The 9856-nt window shown below is 49.3% G+C and overlaps 1 protein-coding gene across 5 annotated transcripts in view; it reads right to left on the bottom strand.

Moving 5' to 3' along the window:
* Nucleotides 1-3338: 3338 nt before the first annotated feature.
* Nucleotides 3339-9856, bottom strand: part of Spats2l (spermatogenesis associated serine rich 2 like) — a 167121-nt gene continuing 160603 nt past the window's right edge. For all 5 annotated transcript variants that reach the window (XM_038315408.1, XM_038315412.1, XM_038315409.1 and 2 more), the window contains 3 exons: nt 8573-8675; nt 5874-6094; nt 3339-4161 (listed from right to left, as the gene is read on the bottom strand). In XM_038315408.1, coding sequence (XP_038171336.1) covers nt 3769-4161; nt 5874-6094; nt 8573-8675 — 717 coding nt within the window. In that variant the 3' untranslated portion in view covers nt 3339-3768. The remainder of the gene's footprint in view (nt 4162-5873; nt 6095-8572; nt 8676-9856) is intronic.

Raw genomic sequence — 9856 nt, 5'->3', positions numbered from 1 at the left:
TCTGCCTCAGGAGTTCTGGGTTCTTTTGTTATTTTAAAGGAAGCCTTTAAAAAAATTTTTTTATCAGTACCTTTGCTTTCTGGGGCAATTTGGGTCATGGCCCCCCTGTGCCTGAATTTTAGGGATTTTTTCTGAATGGGGGAGAAAAAAACCCACATGACATTATTTCCTAAGCTGTCACTAGACTGTCTGCCGGAGAAGCAGAGTGTTTACTCTTGCTAGACACATGAGGGCACTACAAACCAGTTAGCAATGCTGGCCCTGCATAAAGAGTGGGAGAGAGAATCCTGTGTCAGGGGCAGTGAGGAATCCAGACATCTTCTGTACAGCTGGGGAAAAGCCCAGCCTCTTGGTCCTCGCTGCAAATGGGTCTAGGAAACTCTGGTCTCTGCTTCTCATGATTAAATCAGCATTGAAACCTAGGCTTAGAAAAATCAGAATTCTCAAGTTTGTTACTTTAACAAAAACTCTTAGCTGGTCACTTTTCCCATCAGCCTTATATGATGACGCTCCTCTGAGAATGTTTAATTAAAATTGCCGTTTCTGAGGTGAACAGAAGCCCTGTCTGTAACCCAAGCTTTCGGTCAAGACTCCTGTTACTGGTTTCTCCCCCTAAACTCAGTCTTTACTGAGAGCGAATTTCTCCGTGGTTAAATGCACTGCATGCAGGCAAGCGACATTCTCATGGCCACAGAGTGGGACCTGCAGACTCCCCAGTGAAGTGTGAATTTGGAATGTAATTGGGCACCCATCAGGGAGTTTGGATTTCAGAGTCTGGATGGAAGATCTATGTGGTGAACTGTAGGGGAGATTTGAAATTATGCACACATTATTACCATTAAACAGTTCTGACCTCTATCAGAGACGTGTTAAAGAGAGGGCTCTATTCCGACTTCCCTATGTTAAGTAGAGAAATCAGTGTTCATATAGCTCTTGGCTTTTGAAAAGGCATTTAGCACTCTTTATTGAGAATGGCAGAATTGGGCTGGAGGATGGCTCAGTCGGGGAAGGGTTTGCCATTCCAGCACAAAGAGTTGTCTGCGATGCTAATTACCCACATAAAAAGCTGGGCAGGCACCTGCAGCCCTAGTGCTGGGGAGGCAGCCCCGGGTGGATCCTTGGGACTCACTCCCGAGCACAGACAGAGCCTAATTAGGGAGCCTCAGGCCAGTGAGAGACCCTATCTCAAAGAAGAAAACCAAACCAAACCAAGGTAGACATCCGAATGGTGAACAATACCAGAGTGCACACACACACACACACACACACACACACACACACACGCACACACACATGCACATACTCACACAGACTTAAAAAGTGAAAATGGAAGACTATGAACCAGATCCATCGGATTAAACAAATGGTTCCACCAGAGGGGAAGAAATGTGCTGTGGGACAATGGCCTGTACCCTGTCACTTGTATTTTAATAAAATGCTGATTGGTCAGTAGCCAGGCAGGAAGTGTAGGTGGGGCAACCAGACAGGAAGTAGAGGGGGTGACAAGAACAGGAGAATTCTGGGAAGAGGCAGTCTGCAGTGGTGATCCAGCTGCAGAGGAAGCCAGATGAGAATCCCTCGCTGACAAAGTTACCAAGCCACGTGGCTAACACAGACAAGAGTAATGGGTTAATGTAAGATGTAAGAATTAGTTAATAAGAAGCCTGAGCTGATAGATAGCTGTAGGCCTCTGTGTGTTTCTTTGGGGCTGAACAACTGACCAGGCAGGACAGAAACCTCTGTCAACAAATGTGAGAGTATTTGTCTCAAGGAGCTGACATTGGCCTAAAATATCTACCACTTTAAAGTGCAGATTGGGAAATGCCTCCATGACAGAGTCCAAGGCAAAAAATCGAGGGGGGAGAACTGTCATCAGGTCTGAGCACTTTTCAGCTTTCGTCCTTCCCAGTGACCTGGGAGTGTTTGCTCTGCACTCAGGAACGTGTCTGAGCTTTCTTAACTCCAGGGCAACTTGAGGGAGCGGGGCCAGGAGAAGAGCGACTGGCTTGAACTCTGGAGAGGGCACATTCCTCACTGGCATGTCCATTTTCCTTCCCCCTGTAAGAATAATCTGCCCCATCTTTACGGCTGTCAGACAGCGACTGACATTTTTCAGGGGCTCGGCAGGATCTTGCTACATGAAACTTGGGTAAAATCCTCCTGCTTCATACGCCATGAATTCAGGGACTCAGCTGGGGTCAACAGAGAGTGTGGTTCCAAGCATTCATCTTTCTTATTTGAACCAGTTCCTCTTCCCTCCTTCCTTCCTGGAATGCGACTTGACATTTTGAATTCCTATTAAATCTCTGGGTACACTCAGAAACTTCAGAAAGCTCTGGTGAGAGCAAACATCCTCCTGTACTTGGCAAAAGAAGAAATGGGTGTCTGTGTGGCTTGAAGGCTGGGCTGTCCAGAAGAGAACCAATGAACCTGGAACCAATGAACCCGGAACCAATGAACCCAGAACCAATGAACCCGGAACCAATGAACCTGGGCTGCCAAGAAAAAAAAATCTCAACACAGAGTTGAAGCATTTGCACTTGGTTGTAGTCAGCGAAGGACACCCTACGGTCCAAAGAGGGGAACTGGGGCTTTTCGGTTTTGGAGGTATTCTATGTTCATTCCCCTTTTCTGAGGCCACAGTAGCTTTACACAGTCAGTGCTTCTGGAGAAGCCCAATGTCAGTGTCAAGGGCTCAGATTGGTTCACGCTAACTAATAGGCTAATGAGCTTGTTCTGTTAACTCATTCTCCCCATGGGTGACCAACAGCAATTCGGTCTGTAAGTCATGGTATGCCAGGGCTTTGCTGTGACTTCTAACAAGACACTTGCCCCATACAGAAGCTGTGGAGAGAGCTCAGCAAGTTGGTCATTATCATTATTCTGAATACAGTGTCAGCATATAGAGGACAGAATTCAGAATTAAGAGAAAGGAGTGAGAATCATGATCAAATTGGACCCAAGGCATGCTTTAATTCTGGACTTTGGTTCATGAACAAATCATCTCTAATGAACCAATCATCTCTATTGTCAAAGCTAGACTGAGGTAAACTTTGTTACATACATGGTTTCTAGTTACCATGAGGCACCCATGATGTCTGGGCGTGTACCACCTCTCCGAATAGTAACCGAGAGAATATCATTGCTTCCTAAGAGTTCTTGTTTCAAAGGGAACAGAGCTTGGCACTAAACCTCTGGTCTTTACCTCTGTCTCAAAAGTATGACAAAGAACATTCCACACCAAGGCAGCCATCAATGAAAGAAACAAGCCGGGCGTCAAATGCAGCATATTTTAATTTGTTTCAAATAAAGCAATATATGTTTATATATATATTTATCTATATTTCAGAAAAACACCAGATGTTAAATTCTACAAAAGCACATGTGTCTTCAGCAGATCACGCTTGTCTGAGCGGGAATTTCAGGTTCCAACATTGAACTCTCTAATGACAACCAATGGACGGACGCCACGGGGACGACCACATAGGTCGGCCAACGGAGCCTCTGATCCCCAGCCTCATCTTGGTTTTCCTAATAACGAGTAAATACGGCCTGGCTAACATGAGGAGAAGCAACGACGGAGCAAGCAAAGCATGGGCGTGATGGAGCGAGCTAGAGCAGGGCATCAGGATGAGTAAAAATGACCGAGAGAGGACACAAACACACAGAGTTTGTATATTCTCATTGACTCTCTTTTGGCAGCGAATTGGGTCAGCACCTCGGGCAGCGAACCAAAACCAGGCAAAGCCTGCTCTTTCCTTTCCCAGCTCAGGCCACCAACGTCACAGCTGGGACCGAGAGAACCGTGGCCTCCGTGGAAACCTCTATTCTCGTGGGACAAAGATTGCACTGTGAAACCCTACCCACATTACCCCGGAAAGGCCTGGCCTCTGAGTTGTCTGCAGCATGCTGCCGTCGACGGGGCTTTTCAGAATGCGTTGGGACCTCTGGGGCCTTTGTCCCCGAAGAGGCCTCTTGGTTTTTGGCACCACCTTTGTTTTTGGGTCGGAAGCCATTGTGCGGCTGTCTCCTGTGTTCATGCCGGCTGTTGCTCTTCAGCGCGGGGTCGGCTTCGTTGCCACCGCCCTGGGACTTGGCGGGACCATTTAGCCTATTGTGATACTGCGGGTTAAATCTTCGTCTTTGGCTAGAAGGTCCATTCTGGTAAAAAGAGACATGAAGTAAGGGTCTGAAGCCAGCAAACCACGAAGACACTGGTATCGGAAAAACCTACCCCCTAAATCACAGACAAACTTTTTCAAACCACAGTAGTGAAAGACAGGCAAACAGGTCAGGTTGACATAATTCTCAGTTCTAGCACTACAGTCTTGTAAATGGAACTGGAAGAAACTTAATCATCTTCAAAGAGAAGAGGAGGAGGGAGAAGAGGAGGGAGAAGAGGAGGGAGAAGAGGAGGGAGAAGAGGAGGAGGAAGAAGAGGAAAAGGGAGAAGAGGAGGAGGGAGAAGAGGAAAAGGGAGAAGAGGAGGAGGGAGAAGAAGAGGAGGGAGAAGGGGGAGGGAGGAGAGAAGGAGGGAGGAGAGGGAGGGAGGAGAGAAGAAGGGAGGAGAGGGAGGGAGGAGAGAGGGGGAAGGAGGAGAGGGGGAGGGAGGAGAGAGGGGGAAGGAGGAGAGGGAAAGGGAGGAAAGAAGGAAGGAGAAGAGTGTGCTGATTCTGGGTATATATCTCCTTGGCCTCACTGACCCCTAACTCTGCAGAAGGGACAGTGATGTGGGACTCATAACAGTTATTCTGGAACACAGGGCCCTTCCTGCCTGCTCTTCTCTGTTGTGCTTAGATATACAAGGGAATTACCACTTAAATTAGCCATCACCTACATGCTAACTTCACCGAGCTGAAGAGGAATCTACAGGACAGCAACAGGTTTGGCAGATATTGTGGAGACAGAGACGCACTTAGCCCATGCGTTTGTACCCTGCTCCCTTAACCAGCCACTACTTTCAGGCTCATGAAGTCATTCGGGACCAGAAAAATGCCCGGCAGCACCAGCAGCGGGAACTCCTAAAGGCCAAGAGAAGGAGACTCACCAGGGCATTTGCTAGCAAGCCAGTGGTTTGAAACACAGAAAAAGCTGCAGAGATCGTGAAAGCTATCTCTGCAGTACGCTCAACACCCATGTCACCGAATCTGAATCCCGTTTCTTTTCCACTTTCTAAACACGGGCTACTAATTCCCTCTCAGAAACAGGAGGAGAGGTGGAAGACTGTTCTTTGAAAAGTTCAGGGTTTTTTTTTTTTGTTTGTTTGTTTGTTTTGGTTTTTCGAGACAGCATTTCTCTGTGTAACAACAATCCTAGCTGTCTTGGAACTCGCTTTATAGAATAGACTGGCCTCGAACTCACAGAGATCCGCCCGCCTCTGCCTTCCGCGTGCCGGGATTAAAGGCGTGCGCCACCACCGCCAGTGAAAAGCTGTATTTTTAGAGGCCATGGAAGATTGGCGTGAACCAAGAAAGTCATTTTGAAATGTGTGTCCCTCGCTGAGATTCCACGGCGAGACAAGTTTGCCTGACTTTGACCTGTTACTCCAAACCTAAGCAGGAACTTTTTAAATCATAGATAACAGCAATGGCCACTTTCCCTCTCTCTAATGGTTTCAGTGGGCATCCAGGGCCTGGAGATGCTGGCAAGAAGGGCATGAGAGGACCTGTCTCCATTAGGTGACTGAGGTAACCTGGTGAAGCTCATAAGGCAGGAGCTGAGGCCCGGCAGCCAATGCTCTCAGAGCTCCAGGGAGCCTGGGCAGGGCCACTAGCTCAGTGGCTCAGAGCTGTTACTTTCTTCCTCTGGAAATGGGCGGCATCCTGTACCAGCACCCGCAGGCAGTGCCATGAGGCCCTCCCGGAGGGGCTTACCTGCTTGTTCGTGGGCATGGTCTGGTGACAGGCATCGGCAGTGCTGGGAAGACCGCTCACCATCTTGGGGTTTGCCACTTTCCCCTCGGAGGGCTTGTTGTGACTGGAAGATTTCCGGGCAAAGTTCCCTTGTTTCCCGGAAGCCACGGCGGGAGTGTTCAACAGAGGCAGCAGGGAGCTGCAGGGGGTTCTTGAGGAATAGTTGTTCTTTGGATGTGTGACTGCAACGGAGAACGGGTTTGGTGTTAGGGGCTGTGCCAAGAGCGCCACTGTCCGCGGAACCATTAGAGACTGCTACGGGGTATGGGGGGAGAAACTGGCAGGAACTCCATACAGACATTAAGGGTCATTCTTTAAGATGTAGTTCGAAAGGACACATTTCTCCTGCGAGACTCCATGACGAGAGGCATTTGCAGGAACAAAGACACACCTCTGTAACTTAAAGATTATTCTTTAGGTCAAGGACCAACAGGGACAGGGAGATAATGACATTGTGTGTTCTCTCTCTGGCTCATGCGTAAGTGAATTCTGCCTCTTAGTTCTTCCATTTATCAGGTTCTGTGTTAGCCCGTACTGCAGACACGTGAGGATGGAGAGGCTGACAGAGTCCTGTGTTCTGAGAGCGTGGGCATGGATGGATATTATGCCTTAGAAATTCCGTGGCCCTGGGTCCTGAGTATCCCTGACCATAGGGCAGGCCAGCCAGTCCCGGACATCTCCTATACTCCACCAGGGCTACCCAGACCAGTCTTTAAGACCTGCATCATCCCCAGGGCGACGTGCACGGCAGACCGGTCAGGCAGCTCGCCGTCCGGCGCATATTTGGGTCAGACAGGTCTGTTCAATGCTTATTATTGCCAGTCCTGTTGTTTCTGAAAGTGGTGGTTTCGGGCAGGATGATTTCTGTGTGATTATACCAAATGGAGGCCATAGGGAATCAATTCTAGGATAAAGCCGTGACTTCTCTCACAGCTTGCTGGGATTCAACTGCCAGGCTGGACGGGGAAAGACCTTCTTGTGAATTTTAAAATTGCCACCAATTTTTCAAAGCAATTTTCTCTGTTCCCTTTGTCGGATCAGGACTTAATCCCGGGGTTTGGCAGGAGGATTAGGAGTGGCTAGCAGGGCTCGCAGAATGTTAGAAGTGGAAAGGACGAGGGATGTAAGCTCCGGTTCCTTCATATTGTAGGTAAGGTGTGATAAATGATTCTGGGCTGTCCAAACACAGCCAGGGGATTTCAGCAGCTCTCAGACTCGCCAGGTTCAGGCGCCTGGGGTCATTATTTCCCGTTTCCACTTCTGGGTCAGTAGCCGCAGTGATGCGCACCCTCCAGGAAGGATTTTTGTGAGGATTACCGTCACAAACACTTGAGGCTGGCTGTTTTTATGTGGACACTCGTAAATTTGATAAGGGGCGGCTTCTCTCACTAGCTGGCGCCTGGAGGAAAGCCAGTGGAGTGCCCCTCCCCCTCCCCCATCAGAGCCAGGTGGCATAGATTCACCCAGGATTGGAGCCTCGCTTACGGTCTGATTCAAGGAGAACCTGGGGCGGGCAGGTTCCTTTCCCAAGGTCAACCAAACTGCTTGTTTGGAGAAGGGCCAAGAGGGAGGTCCTGCCATCAGCCTGAAGAAAAAAAACTAAAAAGCACAGCAAGAAAATCAGGTGGCTGACAAAGATGGCCAACAGGAAGCCCTAGGCATTGTTTTCTGGTGCTCAACGGGAGGTTATTTAAAGGCTACAACCCCAGGAGTGGTCACGTCAGTTACATCAGTGATCAGCTGAACATACAGGACACGGAAGAAGGTCTAGCATCTACTGTGACGAAAGTAGCTTGTATTACGACGCATGTATGTGGTAGTCAGTAGACAGGTGACCTGAAAGCAATGTCACACGCTAGTCAACGCAACTTGGTAATGTTTAGATTGCTCTGATAGACTTTTTTATTTCGAGGAGAAAAAAAAAGAAATTTCAATGTAGAAAAAGTTCCTGCTGACTATGGGGTTGTGGACGGCTGCCAGTCGGTCCTCCTAGGTGACTGTCCTCAAAGCCACATTAGCGCTTGTCACTCATCCCCGCCTCCCCTCGTGTGTGGGCCCGAGAACAGGAAAACGCAGCAGCCAATTTAGCTGCACATTAGCCTCTCCAATTAAGGCTTAATAGGGAACAAGACTAAACTAATGGCTGACGCGAAGTCTCTCATTATCTCCGGCTTCACTCAGCAGAGAACCCAGGCTAAACGGGGAGCGGGACCGAGGGAGTGGGGGCGGGGCCGAGGGAGTGGGGGCGGGGCCGAGGGAGTGGGGGCGGGGCCGAGGGAGTAGGGGCGGGGCCGAGGCCGAGGGAGTGGGGCTTGGTGCTCAGGGGAGGCTGGAAGCGGGGCAGCAGCGTACCTGGACAAGCTCAGGGGAAGCCTGTGAAAGGTAGCAACCATCTGACCTGCTCTATTCAGCTTAAATCCTGGGGATCTGCTGACGGGCAGTGGCATCTGAAGAGTCTAAGTTCAAATCCTGCCATTTCCAGTGACTTATGCCATGGCTGTATACCATTAAAGCTCGTCAGACCTCTGTTTAGCCATACCGGGGAGGTGTGTCGCGGGGAGGGGGCACCGTCCACCTGCCGGCTTCTGCCGTCAACCCCAAACGGCGCTAGGCTTACTCACGCGGGATTATTTAGTTCGCATGCGCAATGCACAACTCACTTTCTCCGCAGATCATGATCTGGGCTTTCAGCTGTTCGATGTCGCAGGAGAAGCGGGCCGCCTTGCCCAGCTCTTCGTCATACTTGCGCTCGCTGACAAAGTGCTGGAGGGAAGACAAGTGGAGGAGGAGTTCCAAACCGCGGCCAGGCCACCCGTGCACCCCCTCACTGTGTTCTTCCTGTGCCCACCGATGGCGGACCTGAGGGGTCTCAATCGAGTCCAGTCGGCCTGAGGCGCTTCTAAGTGAGCCTTGGTTCTAAGTTAGGAGACACGACGTTCCCCACTGCAGCTTAGACATGACGATGAACAAGCTCCATGTCCAGGCTTGGAGCCTACTCAACCCTTTAGCGTCCCTCACTAGTGCGGTTTTCTGAGATGCATCCCAACCTGGACCGCCTACCTTGGCCAAGGTATTAACCGTCAAAAGAAAATACGCTGTCCTCCCCTGGACACCTCGTCTCTATCTTAATAAGAAACCAAGTCTTCTGCGTCTAGAAAACATAATCTTCCCGACGGAATCTCAAGTGCCGCAATGGGGGAAGTGGGAAAGATTAGCTTTCAATTCATTTAAATTCCACTTGAAATTAAGATCGAGGTGTAGACAGAGCAGTGAGGAACACAGAAACAACTGCGGCTCACACCCTCCTTGAGTATCAGGGAGTTTACTAGAGAGGAAAGATATGCCATTAAATTCAAGGGTGAAGTGGCTGGCACTTTGGAGACGTAGGAGCGGAAGAAATTATCTCTCGCTGAGTGGCACGCGAAGAGGGTCTTAGAAGAGAGAACACGGGAGCTGGATTACTTTAAAAAATTAAACTGGACGTTGACGGAACGACTTCTTAAGAAATAACCTCATTTTCGCCTGATCACGTTATCATGAAGTCAGTATTCTTATTACCTCTGTGTTACAGATGAGGGGGCCGGACTCTAAGAACCTAAGACAATATGTAATTTACCCAAGCCACAGAAGTAGAAAATTTGGGAACTATCCTGTTTCACGCCGAAGCCTGTGCTATCAACCATGTAATGAAAAGTGGGATTCTGATAGGCAGAAATGAAACCTGGGAGAAAATTGATTTCAATTGACTAGGAAGCTGCGATCCCACACTCCTCGCTTGATGTTCTAACAAGCTGGAATTTTCAGAGGACACAGGCGCTACAGTATTTACTGAGTCCTGTACTGTACTGGATTCTGAGGCGGGGGGATGGCTTGTACTAAGGGAGGCTAGTTCTGTTTGGGAATTTAACTCTGGACCTGGAGCAGAGAGGCTGGAAGGAGACAGT

This window comes from Arvicola amphibius, chromosome 18 (genome assembly GCF_903992535.2).
Source record: "Arvicola amphibius chromosome 18, mArvAmp1.2, whole genome shotgun sequence".
Taxonomy (NCBI): Eukaryota; Metazoa; Chordata; class Mammalia; order Rodentia; family Cricetidae; genus Arvicola; species Arvicola amphibius.
The sequence above is the reverse complement of the archived record's forward strand: the minus strand, read 5'-3'. Positions and strand labels throughout refer to the sequence as shown.